The sequence below is a fragment of the Erinaceus europaeus genome, chromosome 13 (assembly GCF_950295315.1).
Source record: "Erinaceus europaeus chromosome 13, mEriEur2.1, whole genome shotgun sequence".
Taxonomy (NCBI): Eukaryota; Metazoa; Chordata; class Mammalia; order Eulipotyphla; family Erinaceidae; genus Erinaceus; species Erinaceus europaeus.
In genome coordinates, this window is record NC_080174.1 from 59,315,422 (window position 1) to 59,339,652 (window position 24,231).

Genomic DNA, 24,231 nt, shown 5'->3' on the forward strand with positions numbered 1-24,231 from the left:
GTTGGAAGAAGTAACATCATCAAAATGAATATACTACCCAAAGCCATATAAAAATTTAATGCTGTCCCCATCAAAATCCCAACCACATTTTTTAGGAGAATAGAACAATGCTACAAATGTTTATCTGGAACCAGAAAAGACCTATAATTGCCAAAACAAACTTGAGAAGAAAGAACAGAACTGGAGCCACCACTCTCCCAGATCTCAAATTGTATTATAGGGCCATTGTCATCAAAACTGCTTGGTAGTGGAACATGAGTAGACACAGTGGAATAGAATTGAGAGCCCAGAAGTGAGCCCCCACACTTATGGACATCTACTCTTTGACAAAGGTGCCCAGGCTATTAAATGGAGAAAGCAGAGTCTCCTCCACAAATGGTGTTGGAAAGAATGGGTTGAAACATGCAGAAGAATGAAAATGAACCACTGTATTTCATCAAATACAAAAGTAAATTCCAAGTGGATCAAGGACTTGGATGTTAGACCACAAACTATCAAATACTTAGAGAAAAATATTGGCAGAACTCTTTTCCGCATAAATTTTAAAGACATCTTCAATGAAACGAATCCAATTACAAAGAAGACTAAGGCAAGCACAAGCCTATGGGACTACATCAAATTAAAAAGCTTCTGCACAGCAAAAGAAACTACTACCTAAACTAAGAGACCCCTTACAGAATGGGAGAAGATCTTTACATGCCATATATCAGACAAGAGGCTAATAACCAAAATATATAAAGAGCTTGCCAATCTCAACAACAAAGAAACAAACACCTAAAAATGGGGGGAGGACATGGACAGAATATTCACCACAGAAGAGATCCAAAAGTCCGAAAAACACATGAAAAAATGCTCCAAGTCTCTGATTGTCAGAGAAATGCAAATAAAGACAACAATAAGGTACCACTTCACTCCTATGAGAATGTCATACATCAGAAAAGGTAACAGCAGGAAATTCTGGAGAGGTTATGGGGTCAAAGGAACCCTCCTAACTACTGGTGGGAATGTAAATTGGTCTAACCTCTGTGGAGAGCAGTCTGGAGAACTCTCAGAAGGCTAGAAATGGACCTACACTATGATCCTGAAATTCTTCTCCTGGGGATATATCCTAAGGAACCCAGCACACACATACAAAAAAATTTGTGTACACATATGTTCTTAGCAGTACAATTCGTAATAGCTAAAACCCGGAAGCAACCCAGGTGTCCAACAACAGATGAGTGGCTGAGCAAGTTGTGGTATATATACATAATGGAATACTACTCAGCTATAAGAAATGGTAACTTCACCATTTTCAGCCAATCTTGCATGGACCTTGAAAAATTCCTGTTAAGTGAAATAAGTCAGAAACAGAAGGATGAGTATGGAATGAGAAATAAGTCAGAAACAGAAGGATGAGTATGGGATGATCTCACTTTCAGGCAGAAGTTGAAAAACAAGATCAGAAGAGAAAACAGAAGTAGAACCTGAACTGGAATTGGTGTATTGCACCAAAGTAAAAGACTCTTGGGTGGGTGGGTGGGGAGAATACAGGTCCAAGAAGGATGACAGAGGACCTAGTGGGGGTGGTATTGTTATATGGACAACTGGGAAATGTTATGCATGTACAAACTATTTTATTTTGTAAAACATTAATTCCCCAATAAAAAATTTTAAATAAGAATAAAATCTTTGCACTGTATAGATGTAACTGGAACTGGAGGTGATTATTTTAAATAAAATAACTCAGAAAGAGATAAATAAATACCAGATGAATTTACTTAATCATGGAATATAAAGAAATAAATCAAAGGAACAGATATAAATCTAATTAAAATAATCTCTTATATTCTACCTGCAGAACTGAGACAGGCGGCAGAGGTGGGGGTATCAAGAAGTGAATAAGGAAAAGAAGAAGTGGTGACAGGTGTGGCTTGGAAAGGTGAAAGGTAGGGCTTATAAATTACACCTGTGGGTGTGGCTTCTCACTCCTGCCTAGGTGACCAGCATCAACAAGAGCTAGGAATTTGGTCAGATTCCGCCAGCAGAGGGCAGCAGCACACAAAAAGCCAGTCGCCTTCTGACAACCTGGTCCGTTCTTCTAGCATTTGCCCTTCTTCCGTAGCCAGTCAACAGCATCAGGTTGAGCCTGATGTAAAGTTTCGAGACCTCCTTTGAATCTGGAGAGGTGGCAGTCGTTGACTATGTGGGTCATAGTCTCTGTAGCCGCAGGGGCAGTTCGGGTCGTCTCTGGCTCCCCAGCGATGGAACATAGCGGTGCACCGGCCATGGCCTGTTTGATAGCGACTGAGGAGGGCCCAATCATAACGTGCTAGGTCAAAGCCGGGTTGACACTTGCAGGGGTCTGTGATGAGGTGTTTGTTCTTTACCTCAGCTGACTGCCAACTCTGTTTCCAAGAGTCTGGAACAGAGAAGTTCAGTGTAGGTGTAGGGGACCAGATTGGGTGACGAGACGTCAAGCGTTGGACAGGGTGGGCGAAGATATCCGCGTATATTGGCAGGTCCGGTCCGTCGAGCATAGACGTGGGAAATGAACTTAGATGATGCCGCATCCCGACGAATATCTGGCTGGGCGATGTTGCTAAGAACTGGCAGCCATGGAACCGGGGTGGAACGGATGGTTCCAGAAATTATCTTACCTGGTCTGTAAGATTCAACATCTGAAAGCTTCCTGCTGACAACCTGGTCTGTAAGACTCAACATCTGAAAGCCTCCCAGGGGGGAGAATGGACTCTGGGGTGTACAGCTTTATCTAGCCACAGACTCCCACAAAGCCACAGCACCAGCCTGAACAGGACAGCTGCTACCCCCGTCACCTGGTTCCCAGGATGACCCAGTACCATCCACAGATACCCTAGACCACATGGGCACAGGCATTTCTGGGTCTGACTATACCGACTGTCCCGAATCACTCACCACTGGGTGGAGTCCCGGTCCCCCAGGATCTCTTGGACCTCCTCCCGACAGCGTTTCTGGTGCTCAGGATACCGGGCCATGCAGTAGAGAAACCAGGCAATGCCACTGGTGGTGGTGTCATGGCCTTCAAACATGAACGTGTCCACCTCAGCCCGCAGGTCAGCATCTGACAGCTTGACACCACCATCATCCTGGGGTAAGGAAGGAGTAACAGGCGATGTTAAGGCATGGGAGGCACATGCCAGGATCCTAACAGCAGCTGTCAAATGAATGTTAAAGGGATGGAGTGCAACTCCTTTTCAGACTTGACCTTAGGATCTTCTCCCAGTCTCCTGTATATTCTCCCAAGCCCCGTATGAGTGTCTCCTACTCCAGGAACACTTCCCTGATCTCTCTCACCAAGTGACATGTGGTGAGATGACAGTCCAAATCAATTCAGTCCACACAGACACCAGCTGGGCTAGGAAGAGAGCTTTGCCAATGGAGTGGCTACCTCCTAGCTCCTCTGCTGGACTATAAGCACCTGGAGACAAGACCAGGTCTTTCCCACTGTCTCAGTCCCTTAGCAAAGGCACTAACCCAGGACAGAACTCAGAGACTTAGGAAGTAGGCCAGTAATGGACTAAGTGAGTAAATGAGTAAAGGACTGGGTGAATAAACGAACATAGTACAAGATCCCAGTGTGTGACCTAGTCTCTCTCCGACTCAACTCCTGAGTGTCAGAGCCAGTCACGCTCTGCCTCTGAGCCTTTGCTGACAGGTCTCCTAAGACAAAGAACAAGTGCTATTGGCTGGGGAAAAGGAGGAAAATGCTTATCAGTCATCTCTGCAGCCTGCTGAACCCTGTCCCAGGAATGGGCCAAGGGCCCCGCTGGGAGCAGTCCTCAGATGGGAGTGAGCACGCCATCTCACCTTAGCACCCAGGAGAATGTCCAAGAAGTCCAGGTGCCTCCGCTTCTGGATCTTCTCCCACTCTTTCTCATCCTTCAGGGCTTCCTTGCGTTCCCTGATGACCTGGTCTGGACCAGAAGCACAGCCTGTGACTGGTGGGAGCCCACCTCTGCCTCTGAGGCATGTGGAGTCCAGCCGAGGGAGGACCCTGGGGGCAGGTGGGGCAGGATAGGGTTGGGGGTGCTAGAGGTGGGCTGGGGGAGCGTCCACCTGTGTGGTCATGGGCCACCTTGCAGGCCTTCAGGAAGCGGCGGCCATGGGGCGTGAGCCAGTAGATGAAGTCATTGTGGAACTGGAAGGAGTCGATGCGCTGCTGCGCCAGCAGAGTGAGGTCGCTGATTGCAGAGTAGTAGCTGCTGTCCCTGCACAGCCACGAGGCAGGAAGAGGGGCACTCAGGCCCTGACTGAGGCAGAGCCCCAACCAGCTCCAAGCCAGCTCTGCCTCCCTTCCTCCCCTCCCCCTCAAATACCCTCCACAGGTACACACACACACACACACACACACACACACACACACACACACACACACTCTCTCTCTCTCTCTCACATACACAATCTGCCTCCCCACCATAGCCCAACTCCCATCAAGGCGTGCCTTCCTGCTCCCCATTCCTTCTGGCCAGCCTGGTGGAGAAGGTGGTCACCCAAGGCACCCACTAACCTTTGTCCCAGGCCACTGTCCCCTTTGCCAAAGGTGCACTTCATGAGTGTGTCCAGAGCCATGTGGCCCACATCACTGAAGATGTCAAAGGACTTGTCCTCCCGAGCCTTTTTTTCCCACTTGTCCTGGAGCCCAGAAATGGAAGGCAATATAGGAGGCCAATTTGTCCCCCACCATGTGCCTGCAGCCTCCTGGGTCATGGGGTTGGACCTCAGGGCAGAAAGAAGCACCCAGAGGCAGTTAGGCACCCACAGAAGCTTCCCCCCAGCTAGAGCAGGCCTAGGAGGGGACAGAAGTCCCAGAGGAGGCAGCTCCCCAGCACAGTCTTTGTCAGTCAGGCCCACAGGGATGCAGGAAAAGATTAACCAGGTTGAGCTCTGGAGATTATCCCTCCTGAGCCTCACAGCCTTTCCCACCATGCCTTTGGGAGATGAGTAGCTAATTTAGACTGTCATGGTAGGCAAAGAGGAGGCACTTTTCAGATGTGAGTGACCTTCCTGATATTCTCAAAGGCTTGAGAATATCTCTTCTCTGAAGTCTGCTGTGCATGGAGACTCATAGAGCCACTTTGGAATGAGAGAGGGTGGCTGGGACTCAGGGAAGAGCTGCCTGGGTATCTGCAGCTTCAGTGCTCATCATCACAGGGCAAGGCTGGTTCTCTACTATGTGGGCATCATTGGGCCTCAGGCTTCAGAGCTGCTCCTCACTGTTCCTCCTCAGGTCATATGGGGGGGAGGGAAGTGGGGGGCAACAAATGCAGACTCAGCAGCCTGTTGGGAGTATTCACCAGCATCAAGTTTGTGGATTCAGCAAACACAGCCACATAGGGTTTCAGCACATCATAGTGGAAGCCAGGAGTGAGCAGTTTGCGGTGCTGGTGCCACTTGGGTCCATGCAGTACCAGAAGCCCTTTCCCTGAAGACAGGTTGGGGAAGAAAGACCCATCAACCCACATAATCCTACCCTACACACCCTACCCACCCTAGTCCTGCTGTCCAGCCTGCACCCTACTCACATCTGCCTCCAACCATGTGGACAGCTGTGGCCCTGCCCTGAGCTGCACCTTCAACTGAATCTCCTAGGATCAATTTAGTGCCAACTCCTCCTGGAAGCTGTCTTTCATTTGCATACATTTCCTGCAGCCCTTCCCCTGCCTATCTGGGTAAGTAAACAGAGATAGCAGGAGAAGGTACCCAAGCCCCACTTCCCTGGCCAGCAGGAGCATTCCTGTCTCCTCCCAGTCTCCCCATCACATTACTGAGCCCAGGATGGTCAAAGGGAGACCTGACAGCTTACTTGGTGGGAAAACTGACTTGAGTGGGATATGACAGGGAGGGACAGGGTTGGGATGGATCTTGGTCACACACCAGCACCAAAGGTCTGGGATAGAATGGCAGGAAGGCCTGTGCCCACTCACCAATCCACTGGAGGAAGAAGTCATACAAATCTGCGGCCTTAGGATCTGCAGGAGAAGGAGAAAAAGGAGTGAGGAATGACTGAGGGTTTCCAGGAGAGCTGATGTAAAGCATGGGAACTCCATCTACCCAGACTGAAGTTAGAGATAAAGATTTCTCCCCATAGCCCCCCCACCCTCAAGTGCTTTGCTCTCAGGAAGTCTTCTTGGGTCCTCACCCCCTCGGCTGTACACAGCTTTGACATAGTCAGGTTCATAGATATTCAGGAAGCCAAGGAACGGTCCCAGCCAGAGTTGGTGAGCAGAGGGATACTGATGGATCCAGGATACCACCTTGTCCAGACTCCCTGTCTTCTGGATCTGTAATGCAGACAGAGGTAATGATACAAGGAGTCACCAGTCAGCTCCCAAGTTCTTGGGCAGGGAAAGGAAGAGGCCATCAGGTAGTCCTTTGTCCAAGGTCTCTCTTTCTCCCTCTATAATCTACACACCTATAATCTCTAAATCCTGAACACCTCTAGGCTTAGTCCTATCTCTGGTGCCACAGCTACTGATTTATGCCTAAGCCACCCACTCATTGCACATGAATTAGAGCAACAGCCCCAAACCAAATTGTTTCCATCTGGTGGCTGTGGCCAGTTCTCTATCAATATTGCAGCTGGAACCTGTATTATTTTGTTTTGTTTTGTTTTGTTTTTACTTTATTTTATTTTATTGGGGAATTAATGTTTTACATTCAACAGTAAATACAATGGTTTGTACATGCATAACATTCCCCAGTTTCCCATATAACAATACAACCCCCACTAGGTCCTCTGTCATCCTTCTTGGATCTGTATTCTCCCTACCCACCCACCCCAGAGTCTTTTACTTTGGTGCAATACACCAATTCCAGTTCAGGTTCTACTTCTGTTTTCTCTTCTGATCTTGTTTTTCAGCTTCTGCCTAAGAGTGAGATCATCCCATATTCATCCTTCTGTTTCTGATTTATTTCACTTAACATGAATTTTTCAAGATCCATCCAAGATTGGCTGAAAACGGTGAAGTCACCATTTTTTATAGCTGAGGAGTATTCCATTGTGTATATATACCACAACTTGCTCAGCTGCTCATCTGATGTTGGACACCTGGGTTGCTTCCAGGTTTTGGCTATTACAAATTGTGCTGCTAAGAACATATGTGTACACAGGTCTTGGATGGATGTGTTGGGTTCCTTAGGATATACCCCAAGGATGAGGAATTGTAGGATCATAGTGTAAGTCCATTTCTAGCCTTCTGAGAGTTCTCCAGACAGCTCTCCACAGAGGTTGGACCAATTTACATACCCACCAGCAGTTAGGAGGGTTCCTTTGACCCCACACCCTCTCCAGCATTTGCTGCAGTTACCTTTTCTAATATATGACATTCTCACAGGAGTGAAGTGGCATCTCATTGTTGTCTTTATTTGCATTTCTCTGACAATCAGAGACTTGGAGCATTTTTTTCATGTGTTTCTTGGACTTTTGGATCTCTTCTATGGTGAATATTCTGTCCATGTCCTCCCCCCCATTTTTGGATGGGGTTATTGTCTTGTTGAGTTTGGCAAGCTCTCTATATATTTTGGTTATTAAACTCTTGTCTGATGTATGACATGTAAGTATCTTCTCCCATTTGGTGAGGGGTCTCTTGGTTTGGGTAGTGGTTTCTTTTGATGTGAAGAAGCTTTTTAATTTGATGTAGTCCCATAGGCTTATACTTGCCTTAGTCTTCTTTGTAATTGGATTCGTTTCATTGAAGATGTCTTTAAAATTTATGTGGAAAAGAGTTCTGCCAATATTTTCCTCTAAGTATCTGATAGTTTGTGGTCTAACATCCAAGTCCTTGATCCACTTGGAATTTACTTTTGTATTTGGTGACATATAGTGCTTCAGGTTCATTCTTCTGCATGTTTCAACCCATTCTTTCCAACAACATTTGTTGAAGAGACTCTATTTTCCCCATTTAATAGTCTGGGCCCCTTTGTCAAAGATTAGATGTCCATAGGTGTGGGGGCTCACTTCTGGGCTCTCAGTTCTACTCCACTGGTCACTGTGTCTATTCATGTTCCACTACCAAGCAGTTTTGATGACAATGGCCCTATAATACAATTTGAGATCTGGCAGTGTGATGCCTCCGGATCTGTTTTTTTTTCTCAAGATTGTTTTGCCAATTCTAGGTCTTTTCTGGTTCCAGATAAACATTTGTAGCATTTGTTCTATTCTCCTAAAAAATGTGTTTGGGATCTTGATGGGGATAGCATTAAATCTGTAGATGGCTCTGGGTAGTATATTCATTTGATGATGTTAATTCTTCCAACCCATAAACATGGAATATCTTTCCACTTCTTTGTGTCTTATTCACTTTCTTTGAGTAGTGACTCATAATTTTTAGTATACACGTCTTTCACTTCTTTGGTTAGGTTTATTCCTAGATATTTTATTGTTTTTGTTGCTATAGTAAAAGGAATTGATTTCTGGATTTCAATTTCTTCTTAGTGTTTGCATAGAGGAATGCCACTGACTTTTGAATGTTAATTTTGTAGCCTGACACCTTACTGTATTTCCTGATGATTTCCAAAAGCTTCTTACTGGATGCTTTAGGTTTTTCAATGTATACTATGATGTCATCTGCAAATAGGGAGAGTTTGACTTCTTCTCTTCCAATCTGTATCCCTTTATTTCCTTGCTCCTGCTGATTGCTATAGCACAAACTTCCAACACTATGTTGAATAGTAATGGTGATAGTGCGCAGCCCTGTCTAGTACCTGATCTGAGTGGAAATGCTTCCAGTTTTTCACGATTGAGTATGATGTTGGCTGTAGGTTTGTTATATATAGACTCCACTATCTTCAGGAATTTTCTATCTATTCCCATTTTTGTAGTGTTTTGATCATAAAGGGATGTTGGATTTTGTCAAAGGATTTCTCTGCATCTATTGATATGACCATGCGCTTTTTGGTCTTCCTTTTGTTGATGTGGTGGATCACTTTGATTGATTTACATATATTAAACCAACCTTGCATGCCTGGGATAAACCCCACTTGGTCATGATGAACAATGTTTTTAATATACTGCTGTATCTGGTTGGCTAGAATTTTGTTCAATATTTTAGCATCTATATTCATCAGAGATACTGATCTGTAGTTTTCTATTTTGGTTGTGTCCCCGGAACCTGTATTCTCTAGATCTATAATACAGGCTTTCTGTGTAACACAGAACCTTCCCCAATCTCTTGCCCCTGTGAAATCATTCAGCACACTGTGTTGAGAGCCTACTATGTGCACAACACTCTCTGGAAATCTCAGTTAACTGATTAATGGCTCAGAGGATAGGGCAGAGGACTTGCATGATTTTCTACCTCGATCATTGAATATGCTAGAGTTTGGTCTCTTTCTCTCTCTCTAGCAAATATTTTAAAAAGATATCTTAGTAGAATGAGACTGATTGGTGCTCCCCTTTCACTCTATGGAAAAAGAATTATTAAAAAAAGAAAATTTGAGTAAAACAATTATAAACAATTATGGGTATTATGAAGGAAATGGACACAGAACTACAAGACAAATTAGAAGAACCTGCTTGGGCAGAATGATCAGGGTGGACTCTGAATGGATGTGACTGTCAGGATGAGCCAGAAAGACGGTGAGGAGCTGACCTATGAAGAGGAAGGGAAAGGTATCCAACAGAGAGGCAACAGCTAAGAGGTTCCCAGGTAAGAAAAGTGTGAGGTTCTCCTGAACCTCTAAAGTTGGAGAGACAACCCAGAATATATCTTATGTTCTTTGGTGGGTTCTCTAGCCACAAATATTACTCAAAGGTGTTTTATGTAAATAGAATGAGAATTACTACTTTTCCCAAACCCACCTTTTTTATTTACATCATCTTATCCCTCTTTGCAAACAAGAACACTTAACAACCTCATTACTTTGTAACACTTGCATAGTATTCCTCTACAGGACTGTGCTATTACATGTTTATCTACTTTCCCATCTTGAAGGACTCTTTCAGAGATACACTTAAAAGCCCTCAGAGGGCCCACTAAAGAAAGGTAGAAACAGGCTGGGAGCACCTATATTCAGCAGAGAAGAAGCTACAGAAGCCAGAACTCCTACATTCTGCTCCCCCAAAACAACCTTGATCCATATTCCCAGCAGGGGAGAAGTGATAGGATGAAGATAAGAGAACTCTGCACTCCAGCTCCAACAGCACCCAGAGAGAGAGAAGGAAAAGGAGAGGGATATATGGAGGTAGTTATGATGTCATGAGTGGCTTGGAGGGGAAGAGAGGATTGAATTTTAAAAGGGGGAGTAACTATGTATAATTGTGGACAGATAGTTGTAGAGATGATGGTTGGCCCATGTCTACAATCTTAGGGGAACTGTGGTGGAGAGTGACAATTCAGAACTCTGGTGGTGGAAATGGTGCGGATTCAAAGCCCTGTAGACATGTAATTGTATAATATAAAAATAAGTAAATAAATCGGTTTTTTTTTAAAGCCCTCAGAGTACTGCACATGGGCCTCAGACTAAGGTCTGAAGTCAGTAATCCATGGGGAGGTATAGTAACAGGTATCTCTGATAATTCTTCAGTGCATTAAGTCTTCTTTTGGGCAGATTTCTTCTTAATCACATTGTGTCCTCGCATCTTCTTGAAGTCTGTTTAAGGAAGAGAAGCCTTGGGAACTGAGTTCTGAGGTGGCTTAAAGAGAAGCTCACTAAACTGCCTGTAAATTGATCCATGACTGCAATCTTCAGGACTTGATAGATCTGGATTTAATTACTGATTTCCCCTATTTTGCATATATAGGTTTGGGTGATTCTTTATGTTCTCTTGATCTTGCCTTCTGTACCACTAACCTTATAGCATTGCTTTGACTGATTAAATCATTTACCATGTGTGGCATTCAAAGCCTTTAACTGGTTTAGAGCAGGAAAGATCTAATCTGGACGTTTGCATGGGGCAAACCCTTACACAATATGGTTTTCTCCACTGTAAGCCTACTTTTCCTCCAAAAACTTCCTCAAATCTTCTTACCTATAATGTTGGCCCTGTGACATTCCCAGATGCCACCAAACTCACATAGGAATGTGCTCTGAACATAGCCTGAGACATTGCCACCTGTAAGCAAAGGTTTGATTAACCTAGTCCCTCACTATGTGGGAACTGGCTTTGGATCATGGTCTCCAATAGTGTTCCCCTGGAGGCCCAATATATGTGTCAACATGGGTCAAGCATGTCAGCTGTGTTGCTAATCAGTGTGGCTATAGCAGAAATGAGCCCTGTTTGGTAAATACCATCTGGACTGGGAAAAACAGTGAGTGAGCTATAATGATACCAAGCTCTGAAATTTCCTGAGTGTGATGACCTTTGTAATGAGCATGGCTCTTACCAAAACCCTGTGGCCATCTGTGAACATGGTGACTCTGTGGATCATGAGGATTCTAAGGTAGACCAACACCTCAGATGTAGATGTCATCCCCATCTCCCTGGCCATATCCTGAGGTGCACAGGGCTTCTCCATGACTGTATGGATGCATAAGATTGCCTGATGCTACCTTGCTGGCAGTAGCCAATAACTTCAAAGTAGAGTGATGCTATTAGTGTTTATGAATGTGCCCTAAGAGTCTGAATACTGAGAGCTAAGATGACTCCCTGATGTGGGACTGCTCTGTGTCTGTTATTCCATTCCTTTCTCTTTATACACCTAAAAATTCCTGGTGAAATTCTGCCTGTTCCTCTACATTAGTCTTGAATGCCCTTACTTAAGAACTTCTTTAATCCTCCACTAAGTTCAGCCTCCCCTGCTCTCTCAAGCACTTTTAATACCTTATCCACATTCTGCATTGGGTCAGAAATGCTTGCACCCAAAAAAAAAAAATTAACACTGATATTCATTAAGCATTAAATGTACGTAAGACACTGCACTAATCCTGCTACGTAAACTCTCTTAATCCTCAGAAAATTCTTAAGATAAGCAGAACTAAAATGGCCACTTCACAGAGATAGAAAGGCAGCTTAGTCACATGGTTAGATAGCCCTGGGCTGAGATTCACACCCTGGCTCTGCCTTTGCCTCTGGGCTAGAAGTCTTCCCAAGTGCACAGTCTTCACATCTGTGGCATACCCAGGCTGCTGGGGAGTTAAGCACAGGCTCTATAACACAGTATGCACATGGTGAAGTGTGTGCTAAAAATGTGGAGTAGGAGGTGAAAAAGAAGGAATACAGGAAATGGAAGAAAAAAATCTGGTTAATCTGAACATTGGCTAAATAAAGTCTCAAAAGGACTCAGCCTGAGGTCTTGCTCAATTTGGGGAAGGAGGGGTTTCCCACAACCACTTTGTGGTAAAAAAAACATTGCAGATTTCTATTTGTTTTCCCAACAGACACTCACTTGCACTCTGGCTAAAATACAGTTTCACCCTTGGATATGGATTTGCTCTCAATATAAAAATGGGAGGGGAAAGGAAGGCAGTGACTATTACTATATGCCCAATACTTTGTGAGTGAACTCACAGGTATACCTCATATACTTAGTGTGGAATGAATAAGTCCTTCCATTTTGTAAATCAGAAAATAGAGGCACTGAAATGTGAATGAACTTGTAATTAATTAGATTTAACTTGAAATTAATTAGGATGCAGGGTAGAACCCCTCACTTTCTTCTGCACGTTGAAGGCTGTCAGGGTTGCTGTGTTCAGTGTATAACTGGACATTACATAATCCTAGATGGTCCCATTTATGTTGCAATCACACAAGCGTTAGTCTCACTTGTCCTCCTTGTCAAGTCCTCTCATAGTCCTTATAACTCAATTAACTCATGCCATGTCTTCTGGGACTTGAAAAAGGATACAGAGCATTTGATAGCACAGCTCAGGGATCCTTGTTTCACCCAAGTCACTTCCCCAAAAGCCCCAAGGGCTGGACCTAGCTGCTTCAGTCCCCTGCCACCCATATATGCCTTCTCTGAGTTTTCTCTCTTCCCAGGCCCTCTGGGAAGTTCGGTGTGTCTCCCCATAGACCCATTCTCACTGACTCTAACCTTAGCATATTGAGTTCAACTTTAGGAAAGATGAGGGCCGGAGGGTTGTAAGACTTTTTACAGGGATTGATGAGATAGTTCACTTACTTGGAAAGTCACCTGCTTTGCTATGCATGCAATTGAGTTTGAGTTTCCACAACACAGAGGAAGCTTCAATGTCATGTGTTCTGTCTATCTATCTATCTATCTATCTATCTATCTACCTATCTATCTATCTATCTATCTATCATTTTTCCTTCTGTCCTCTAGGGTTTTCCTTGGCAATTTCCTACTCACCATTATTGCTCTCCTTTTCCCTATCCCTCCTAATTCCGGGAGCTCCTTTGAACAAAGGACAAGGAGAAACTAAGTCTGAGTGGAGCCAGACTCATAAGATGTCAGGGTTGGAAGGATTCCCTGGCTGATCTGGTGCAACAGAACACAACACCTCCTCATAAGCCTTGAGTGTATCCCTCTGTAGCATCCCCACCTGGCGCAAGAAACCGTGACCTCATACTAACCACATTCACAGCCTGAGTTGTTCATCACCTTTCATGTCCACCTCTCCCCAAGAACTCTTGATTGTTCAGGAACTTGATGAGAATGAGAACATCTCTTGATACCTGACCCACTCACGAAGATAAAGTCCCTCCATGAGGGCTGGAGTGTCCACTCTCTGGGAAGCATGTGGCTGGTGGCCTAACTCCCCTGGGTTACACAGCTGGGTGGATATCTCATACCCGTCCTCAGAGGCCCTGAGCTGGAACTCTTAGAGAACTCAAGAGGTCTGGGCCCAGCCTGTTTTTCTCCAAAAGGAAGGAAACAGGAAGAGAATAAGACATGGAGATAAATCACTGACTCCCAAGCTGCAGGCCCCACCCCCACATCCTCACAGTTGACCTCACCAAGAACAAACAACAGGAGAGACTCAGAAGAACAAGCTGCCCTCTTCTCCGCTCCTCCATCCCCCAAGGAAATCCCTCTCTAAGGATGCACTGTAAAAGCTACTTCATCTTCATCTAGTGCAATCACAGCCCTTTGAGGCAGCTCAAAGACCACAGAGAGCAGTCACATGAATCTGGCAGTCTGGCATCCTGGCCAAGGCTCTTTCTACTGTCCCTGCTATTGGCAGGTCTGCCAAGTCATCAGCCAGTTGACCTGAGACTCAGTTGGAAAATGTTCAAGAAATAAGCCACCTACTTTGTGCCAGATTGCTATTGCCACAACTCTTCTGGAGCGGGTGGAGGGGTAGAATTGCTCAAGCAAAGCATAAATCTCACAAATGAGGGTGAAATTCAGGAAAAATGGTAAAGGAATGGATTTTCAGCGCAAATACAGTTTGGCAGAGATCAGCGGAAGCACCTTCTAGAATTTGTAGCATTGATCACAATGTACTCCTCTTCCCTTAGTTGTTCTTCCTATCATTTGACTCACTCTAAATTCAAAGAGAAAACAGAAGCTTTCCCAGCAATCTCCTGGGCATCTCTGCCTGACATCCTTCAGAGCCCTCAGACCCAACATTTACAAATATGAGCATAACAGGTTTGTCCCTTGAACCTGTCCCCTACCCTGAAATTAGCAATAGAACCACCATCCATCCTGCACTTTGCAATGGAGCTACCCTCAGTCTGATACCAGCTAGAAATATATAATGGAGTTTTCCACATGACTTAGTAATACTAAAGTGATACTTTGTGAGGGCTGCACCCTTCCTCTTGCAATCCAGCCAGCAATTATTTATCTATGACCAGAGCACTACTCAATCTGGCCATTGGTGGTGCTTGGAGTCAGATATGGGACCTCTTACAAGCAAGTCCTTCCCACTACTGCTGTGCAATTTCCCAGTTTGAAAGGGACATTGAAAGTGATATTCTTAGTTTCCTCTCATTCTGAGTCTCTCACCCACTAATGTATACCCTGGAACCAGCAAATAGGAACTAAGAGCCAACTGTAGCTGTTCCCACGAAATGGGAATCCTGCCTTAAATCTTGCCAAATCCAAGATCCAGTATCTCAACTCCCTGACCCCAAGAACACCAACAAGTGCTGGAAATCCCTGAACCTCCCCTTCCTAGGTCTCAGATCTTGGTGTTTTCTTAATTCAGACAGAAATCCATTCCTCCTCAATATAACCCCAGTCTTGTGACTCAAAGAGCTCTCTTGAAGTGACTTTGCCAAATTCTGCTCTGATCTGGCTTTGTGGATACCATGTTTGACAAAACCTGTTGGAGAAAACTTAACTCTCTTCCATTTGGCTATGGTGAAGGCACTAATACCTCTCTCTCTCTCTCTCTCTCTCTCTCTCTCTCTCCCTCTTTCTCTCTAAGAGCCATTATGCCATGACAGCTTACTCTACCTCCCAACTCTCAGACCTCTGCCTTACTTTACAATCATCTGTCTGTATCACTGCCTCCAATTTAGTCTCTGCCAGTCAAGTTACTGCCAAAACCAAGATGACTTTGTCACTCCCTCTCTTGAATCTCTTCAGTGGCTCTCCTTTTCAATTGGAATAAAGTCAAGTCTTTGACATGATCCTGGGAGGTCTTTTATGATTTGTCCCCTCTGACACACTTCCAGTCCCATCCTCTCTATTCTGCCCTACTCTTATGTCTTCATCAGAGCTAAACTACACAGAAATAAAGAAACATCCTCTGGTATAAGAGCTGCCATTTGTCCTCCCCTTCTCATCATGTCCCAGCCCACCTCACAAACATACACAGATAAAATTTGTGGATCCAAAAAAAGGAAAGACATTTGGAAATAGTAACATGTATAGGTGTGACTTAGGAAGAGAAGGCAGGACCATAGGGAATAAAAGGGCAAATATATGTAAATATAGATAATTATAAAAAATAATAGTCAACTCATATGTGTGACCTTGGGAGAACTACTACAGTTTCCAATGGAGGGAATGGGGACACAGAATCCTGGTTGTGGGAAGAGTATAGAATCCCTAAATTGCCCTTCCCATTTCTCAGATTCAAGTCTGAATTTGACCTGAGAGCAGAGGTTCCAAGCTATGGAGGAATAGAGAGGAATTTTGTCCAAGGTGGTTCCCCAGCAAACATTTGTTTTGCCCTAAAGCAACTACCCTTTCATACCTTGCTTACTCTTCAGATATATACGCTGTTACCTCTTAATTTTTTAAGTCAATATTAAATCACTAATAAAAAAAGATTTGTAGGTTCCTGCTAGGAACCCCAATCTCAGGAAAGTAATATGGCTGAGTGCCTACAAAATGCAAAGTTCTCCCTGAGCCCCAGAGTAGTATGAGAGGGGTCCCTAAAAAATGGGACATTACCCTGCTCCAGCAGGTCACATTTTGGAATTTGAGGAGGATGCCCAGTAGATGTTCCAGGGACTCCAGATTGTAATCAAATATCAAGAAAGGATAGCAGGGATAGAAAAAAATAGCATAGTGGTCTAAGCAATAGATTTCCATACTTTAGGTAACAGGGCTTCCAGGTTCAACCCCCAGAAACACCATAAATCAGAGCTAAGCAGTGACCTGGTATGAAAGAGGAAAGGAAGGAAGGAAGGAAGGAAGGAAGGAAGGAAGGAAGGAAGGAGAAAAGAAGGAAAAAAGGAAGAAGGGAGGACTTCATCTAGAAAATAGGTCTCCCTAGATTCTACTTTCAACCACTAGCCCTCCTGCTTCTATTTTATTTTCATCATTACCAGACCTGAGAATCAAAGTTGTAGCCACTTCAAATGACTTGCTCATGTCTTCAGTGAAAACATAAGAGTCCTGAGTCTAGCCTTGGCTCCATTTCTGAGCTACAACATGGACATAAGAAAATGCCTTGTCCTTTATAAATCCCACTTTCCTTGTCTTCACATTAAGAAATATAATCCCTAAATTGCCCTTCCCATTTCTCATATTCTGGTGTGAATTTGACCTGAGAGCAGAGGAGCCAAGCTATGGAGGAATACAGAGGAATTGTGCCCAAGGTGGTTCCCTAGGAAACATTTGTTTTGCCCTAAAGCAACTACCCTTTCATACCTTGTTTATTCTTCAGATAATTGTGTCAGAGCCAGGAAGTCAGAGTTAAATTATGCTTCAGGTCTTCTTCATACTCTCAATGTGTGATTCAAGGAATTTGGGAGAAAGAAAGCTGTCACTTCTGACATGGGCCTGGGGGACACGTTTCCTATCCTTACGAAGCCAGCTGTCTAAAGACAAGCTCAGCTTTGATGGAGGCAAATAGGAGTTAAGGGAGTTAGGATGTCCCTAAATGCTTCTCCTTCTCCTATCTAGGTTCAGAACTAAACCTTCCCCTGACTTTCCTTCATAGTGAAGCCTTTCCCAGTTCCTCTGCCTCAGAACCAATGGATAGAAGCAGACTCCTTGAGCTCCAGTTCCTGAAGACTTTTCCTTTGTCCTCTCTGTCATCTGTGTCCTCTGTCATACTCCTCTCCACTCTCCAACAGTCATTATTCACTCAGTGATACCTTGTCCATGCTAGCCTTGGACTGAAACCTGAGAATACAGGGATGAATCTGCTCAGTCTCCATCCTCCAGGAGTCACAGTCCATTGGGAGAGCTGAGCAGGTGAAAAAAAGATGACAAGACGATGGAACAAGAGCTGAGGAACATAGCACAGGGCTAGTGTCAAACATTGGTTAGCCAATCCATCCAGTATGGAGAAAGGAAAGACTCTGTGTCTTTTTTCCCTTCTAAACAATATGCAACTTGATAGCAGACTGTAAGTCTTGTTCATCCCACAACCCATCTTGTCCTCTCCCGTGTGTGTTCAGAATACAAGGGAAATATTATGTCATCTGCAGATATCAGGGCAGGAATAAGCCTGGGAAGTTCTCACCTGAAAGTCAAGCTCACTTCAATGCTAAGCACAGAGGAGAAGTATTTCCCACAGAAAAATAAGAAGGAAGCATATTCAGGAAATAGCACTAACTGTGCCCATCTCTGAGTCTCAGTCTTAATCTGCCATCTACATCATCTGAGTTCCCAAACTTGATGGCAAATCAGAACACATATCGGTTTGTTTGTTTGTTTGTTTAATTTAGCCTCCTAGTTACAACAGGTTAATTTGGATCTCCAGGAGCTGGAAGTCAAGGAATTACTTCTCTGCATTGGTCCCAATGCAGGTATCCCTTGCCTTGTACTCAGAAACCTCAAGTCTAGATCACTGTGACAACAGAGAGCTAAGAGGTTCCTGACAATAGGTGCTAAGGTAGTGCCACTACCGTGATACAACAGGGAAGGACAAGGCAGGATCTAAAGCCAGGAAGGTGTCAAGCTTGCTCCCAAGCCACTCATGGCCATGGCACAGAGAGCTACACCTTAGAGACACCCATGCCTTGCTCCTGGAGGCATCTGGAATGACAGTGACCATCTCTTCCTTTGCTTTCATTTTCTGCCTTAGACGGGAACTTTTCCTGCCACACAGAGCTAAGGATGCTGACTGTGCTCTGATTTTCCCATTGTCCACTAACATTTTCCCAAAGCTGCCAGAGTCCTTAGCAGAGCTTTGTCTGACCCTTGGGCTTCAGAGAGATGGGAAGCAGTGTGATCCTCTTGGGTCCCAACTTTATGTGTAACCCAACTCTGAAGTCAGTCTTGAAGGCAGGAGTGAGGAAGAGATCTGGGAGAAAAGCTGAATTGAAGACATGCCCACCCCCCAACATTATCCTGCCAGTTTCAGTGTGGGGTCTCCCTCCACCCCTCCACCTTCCCCAGGGGATCAGGCTGGACTTTAGGGAAGACAGGTTGTTTTCTGCCTCCACCCACATACCTCATGAGCATGCCCAAACAGCCAGTGAGTAGGAGGTCCTGAGAAGTTGTTCATAGCCTTAGCCAGCATCTGCTTCCTCAGTACCAGGCCCACAAGCTTGATGAAGACTAAGACCAAGACCAGCACAGAAGCCCACAGACCCAACCGGGAGGGGCTCAGGGAGAGTAAGGCTGTGGCCATGGCTAGTGTTCCTGTTGCCACTGCCTAGGTCCCAGAGTGCTTCCTGCTGCCCCACAGTTCCCTTATGCACTGGATCCAGGCATCCTGCCAGCCCCCACCCTAAGCCCCGCCCTGCAGCAGCCTGGACTGTGGCTGAGTGCCACAGGGCAGAGACAACTGCCTCCAAAGTCACAAACAAGAGAGCAGACCAACTGACTGACTTCTCCAGAAACTCAGCTCAGAAGGAGCTGATGGTGGGCTCAGAGAGCCAGTCAGTGAGCGGCTCACTTGGGCTCCCTAGTGGTGCACCACAAGGCACCTAGTGCAATCAAAGACATATAGTGGCATCTCTCTCCTCATGCCACTCCATCATTTCAGGCATTTTTCACATGCTCTCTCACTTGACCCAAATGAACTCTTTTTTTTATTGTTATTTATTTATGTATTTATTAGAAAGAGACAGAAATTGAGAGGGGAGATGGAGATAGAGAGGGAAATAGAAACCTGCAGGCCAGTTTCACCACTTGTGAAGCTTTCCCCCTGCAGGTGGGGACCAAGGGCTCAAACCCAGATCTTTATGCATTGTAATGTGTCCCCTCAACCAGGTGTGCCACCACCTGACCCCTTAAGAACTCACTCTTTATACCCACTGACCAGACAATGAAGCTGAGGTTCAGTTAAACCTGTACTTGGCTTTTGGTGGGGGTTTTTTGTTTGATTTTTTGGGGGGCGACTTTCTTTTTAGTCATGAGGGTCATTTTATTTTTTTCACCAGTATTTTTTCTCAATTAGGTTTTGCACCTGCATATATCCACCACCCCAGGCAGTTTCTTTTTATTTCTTTAAGATAGATAGTGAGAGACAGAGAGAGATAAAGACTGAGAGGAAGAGTTGGGCGGTAGCGCAGCGGGTTAAGCCGTGGCATAAAGCACAAGGACTAACTGGAGGATCCCGGCTCCCCACCTGCAGGGGAGTCGCTTCACAAGTGGTGAAGCAGGTCTGCAGGTGACTATCTTTCTCTCCCCATCTCTGTCTTCCCCTCCTCTCTCCATTTCTCTCTGTCCTATCCAACAATGACAACATCAATAACAAAAACAATAACTACAACAATAAAAAACAACAAGAGCAACAAAAGGGAATAAATAAATATTTTAAAAAGAAAGAGAGAGAAAAGGAGAGATTCCACTGCTAATGAATCTTCCCCTTTGCATGATCCTCCCATGTGGTAATGGGGATTCAAGCCCAACTCATTGTGTATAGTAAAGTGTGTACTCTGCAAGGTGAGCTATCTCCCAATCCCCTAGCTGTGCACTTTGCAAAATAGCTTGGAGTGTCATTTTTAATTTGGACTTCTGGGAAGTATTGTATTTATGCCATGCTCTGCCTGAATCCTTAATTTGTGAGGCACCTTTAGGGACAATGCTGTAGACCCAGAGTCCTGAGGAGAGGTACTAGTTCAAACAAAGGCCACTTCCACCCCTAGGACCATGCACACCTGACACTTAGGAGTCTAGAAGATTATTTTCAGGATGAAGAGGAGAGATCATCCAGCTTAGTCCCTCCTGGACTGATGGATAGTAAGATGGATAGTAAGTCACTTGGACCCTGAGAGGGGCAGAAAAATATCCAAAGCATTTTAGCAAAGTGTTAGCTCTCAACTTACAGCCGTGGGTGCTGTTTGTCCCTCCAGGCCTGGGTTGTAACAGTCAGTATTCCACAGGGAACAATATTCACTCAGATGGGAGCAGATTCCCTTCAGAGGGATTAGCAGAATTAAGGAACAAAACAAAATATGTAGTGCGATAGAAGCAGCTATTGCCAGAGATACAGTGCCAGAGCAGGGAAGGAGAAAAGCAATGTTCTCACTTCTCTACTCTCCCAACCTTCATCTTCTGGTATCGCCTACCCAGAATTGAGTTTGTAAGGGACACTGGAGGTGTCAGTGTGTGGAAATCAGTCTCCAAGCAAAGCAGAGACTGCACCTAGCATGGAGGGGACAAGAGGGCAAGGCAGCTAACAGGTGGACTTGGAACTCAGATCTCGGAACTCAGAACTCAGACTGTAGGTGCTGAATCAGAGAATAGTCAAGTGCCAGCATGGCCTCCCTATCCCTTCTGGAGAGAAAACTAAGACTTCCCCTCTGACAGGAAGTCACCACCATATTCAGCCTAAACATGGGTGAAGAAGGCAGAGGGCAAGAAGGAAAAGAATGCCAAGGGAGTTCCTAAGATTTAACTTCTTTTCATTAGGTTAGAAAATCAAGTGCCCATTAAAAATGCAAGTCATTCAGGTCAGAGAGTGAGAAAGCAGAAATATACATCAGCAAATTTCTACATCTTATGGTGATTGCTTTTTATCAGTTTGAACTCAATTCACTGTGTAATAAACAGGGTGTTTGGGGAACAGCTGGAGGGAGATCCCACCTGCTGAAGGAGGACATTTTAGGGCTCACCAGAAAAGTAAGGAGGGCTAGCATGGAAAGTAGAAAGTGCATAGAGCAGACATTGTGTCTCAGCATTCATTCTCTGTTTCCTTCTTCCAGCCAACCTGGAACCTCAACCCTATCTCCAACAAGGATCTGCATTTGTTTAAGATAGTCATCATTTTCCTTGCTCACAGTGATTGAGTGTTTTAAGAATCACCACATGACCAGAGTCAGTCAGTTGGGGCTAATGAAAGTTGATTTCAGTCTTTAAGCTCTCTGGAAACAGATTCTCCCTTTAATGTTCCATTTGAACCTGAAAGCATGTACTCTCCTTAGTCATTAAAGTGGGGGGAGATCAGAAAAGAAGGTGTGCAATGCCAAAGGAGCTAAACTGAAGAATACACAGGGAGAAATTGAATACTAATCACACTGTTTGAGCTCCTGGATCAAAATTCACTACAAGTTAAGAGTGCCTTTGAATCTCTTACTTATGTGAGCCAATAAATCTTTATTGCTTAAATTCCTTTTAATTGGGGTGTTGGTCACCTGAAAGCAGTGGATTCCTAAGTAATATGATGGGAAACATTGAGGAAAGTGAGAAAATGGTTAAGTTGGACTGAAGTATATTCAACAAACTAAATGAAATTAAGTCAGGAAGGAACCAGTGGAATTCTCCCTGGTAAGGTCAGAGCCAAGGGACTAGCTCAAAAGGAATGAGAGGACTTATCAAGGAATTCTAAGTGGAATTAGCTTATGCTATGCCCCCTAACAGGGAAAAAAAAGAAATTTGGTCTTGGTAAAATTGAAGGGCATAGTTTGTGAGAGAGTTAGACACTGAGGTGCTACAAAGCAGAAATCACAGTGAAGGAGCATTTCTGGAAACTAGAACAACAAAGGCCAGGTGGTAGTGCAGCAAGTTAAGCCCACACAGCATAAGGATGCCGGTTCCAGCCCCCAGATCCCCACCTGCAGGGGGGTCACTTCACGGGTGGTGAAGCAGATCTGCAGGTGTCTATCTTTCTTTCCCCCCCTCTGTCTTCCCCTCCTCTCTCAATTTCTTTCTGTCCTATCCAACAACAGTAATGACAACAACAATAACAACGACAGTAACAACAAGGGCAACAAAACGGGGGAAATGGCCTCCAGGAACAGTGGATTCATAGTGCAGGCACCGGGCCTCAGCAATAACCCTGCAGGCAAAAAAGAAAAAGAAAAGAAAAGAAACTAGAACAGCAACAGTAAGGAGCTATAATGAGAGAGGAGAATTATCTGCAGGGAGCCAAGAAGGGTGTCTTAAACTGAGAGACAAGGGTGGTCAGAGAAGTGTTCCAGGAAGAATCCCCCTCTGAGTATGTATAATGAGTCTAATATGATTGGTTTGGGAGGGACATGGAACCTCAGTTGACTATCAGGAAGTGTTGGTCAGAAGGACATTGCTATGGCCTGAAGGGTCCTTCATATTCTCCCCTACCAGATACATGGTCAGTTGTCACTGACTTTTTGGTCACATACTCTATGGAGATTCACTTAAATATGGCAATCATCCACACTTCTAGAGCCAACAACAGGTCAAGAAGCAGCCAAACTTGGAGAGTGAGTTGTAATCATCTTCTAGGTCCTTATTTTACCAACTACCCCTCCTGATGTCAATACTTTGCCAATGTGATTCTTGGAGAGAAAAGTGTGTTTCCTGGGAGCTTCCACTCATTCATTTTAGTTCTTCCCTACACTGTCCAGTAGAAAACACTAACTGTAAAGAAAAGCTTAGAAGGGCCAGGCAATGGTGCATCCCATAAAGTACATATATTATCAAGCTCAAGAACCCAGAATCAAGCCTCCGTCCCCACTTGCAGGGGGGAAGGTTCACTAGAGATGAAACAGTCTTACAGGTGTCTCTATTTCTCTCTTCCTCTCTTTATGCCTCCCCCTCTCAATTTGTCTCTGTATCTATCAAAAGGAATTTTTTTAAAGATTTTTTAATATTTATTTTTCCCTTTTGTTGTCCTTGGTTTTTATTGTTGTGGTTTTATTATTGTTGTTGATGTCGTTGTTGGATAGGACAGAGAGAAATGGAGAGAGGAGGAAAAGACAGAAAGGGGAAGAGAAAGACAGACACCTGGAAACCTGCTTCACCCCCTGTGAAGGGCCACCCCTGCAGGTAGGGACCCAGGGGCTCGAACAGAGATCCTTCCACCTGTCCTTGCACTTTGTGCCACCTGCGCTTAACCTGCTGCTACCGCCGGACTCCCGGAATTTTTTTTTTTTAATGGAGAGTGGGGAAAGAGGGCTAGGGTGACATCATAATGCTTATGCAAAAGATTTTCATGTCTGAGGCTCCAAGCTCCCTTACTCAATCCCCAGCCAGAGCTGAGCGGGCTCTGGTGCTTTTTTTTTATCTCTTATTAAAATAAAATAAATAAAATATAATTTATTTATTCCCTTTTGTTGCCCTTGTTGTTTTATTGTTTATGATTGTTGTTGTAATTGATGTCATCGTTGCTGGATAGGACAGAGAGAAATGGAGAGAGGAGGGCAAGATAGAGAGGGGGAGACAAAGATACCTGCAGACCTGCTTCACTGCTTGTGAAGTGACTCCCCTACAGGTGGGGAGCCGTGTGTTTGAACCGGGATCCTTACGCCCGTCCTTGCACTTTGCGCCACATGCGCTTAACCCACTGCTCTACCGCCCGACTCCCGAAATATTTTTTTTAAAAAAGAAAAAACAGGGCTGGGTAGTGGCGCACCTGGTTGAGCGCACGTGTTACAATGTGTAAAGTCCCGGGTTTGAGCCCCCGGCCCCACTTGCAGAGGAAAAGCTTTGCTAGTGGTGAAGCAGTGTTGCAGGTGTCTCTCCATCTCTCTCCCTCCCTATCTCCCTCTCCCCTCTCGATTTCTGGCTGTCTCTATCTAATACATAG

General features: G+C 44.7%; 1 protein-coding gene across 2 annotated transcripts in view; it reads right to left on the reverse strand.

The window, feature by feature from the left end:
* LOC103112031 (cytochrome P450 4B1) overlaps positions 1-18,963 on the reverse strand; it is a 34,256-nt gene extending 15,293 nt beyond the window's left edge. For both annotated transcript variants that reach the window (XM_060205976.1, XM_060205977.1), the window contains exons 1-8: positions 18,730-18,963; positions 6,161-6,302; positions 5,946-5,990; positions 5,316-5,443; positions 4,529-4,653; positions 4,078-4,229; positions 3,829-3,935; positions 2,917-3,107 (exon numbers count right to left, since the gene is read on the reverse strand). In XM_060205976.1, the coding sequence (XP_060061959.1) occupies positions 2,917-3,107; positions 3,829-3,935; positions 4,078-4,229; positions 4,529-4,653; positions 5,316-5,443; positions 5,946-5,990; positions 6,161-6,302; positions 18,730-18,909 (1,070 nt within the window). In that variant the 5' untranslated portion in view covers positions 18,910-18,963. The remainder of the gene's footprint in view (positions 1-2,916; positions 3,108-3,828; positions 3,936-4,077; positions 4,230-4,528; positions 4,654-5,315; positions 5,444-5,945; positions 5,991-6,160; positions 6,303-18,729) is intronic.
* Positions 18,964-24,231: the final 5,268 nt, after the last annotated feature.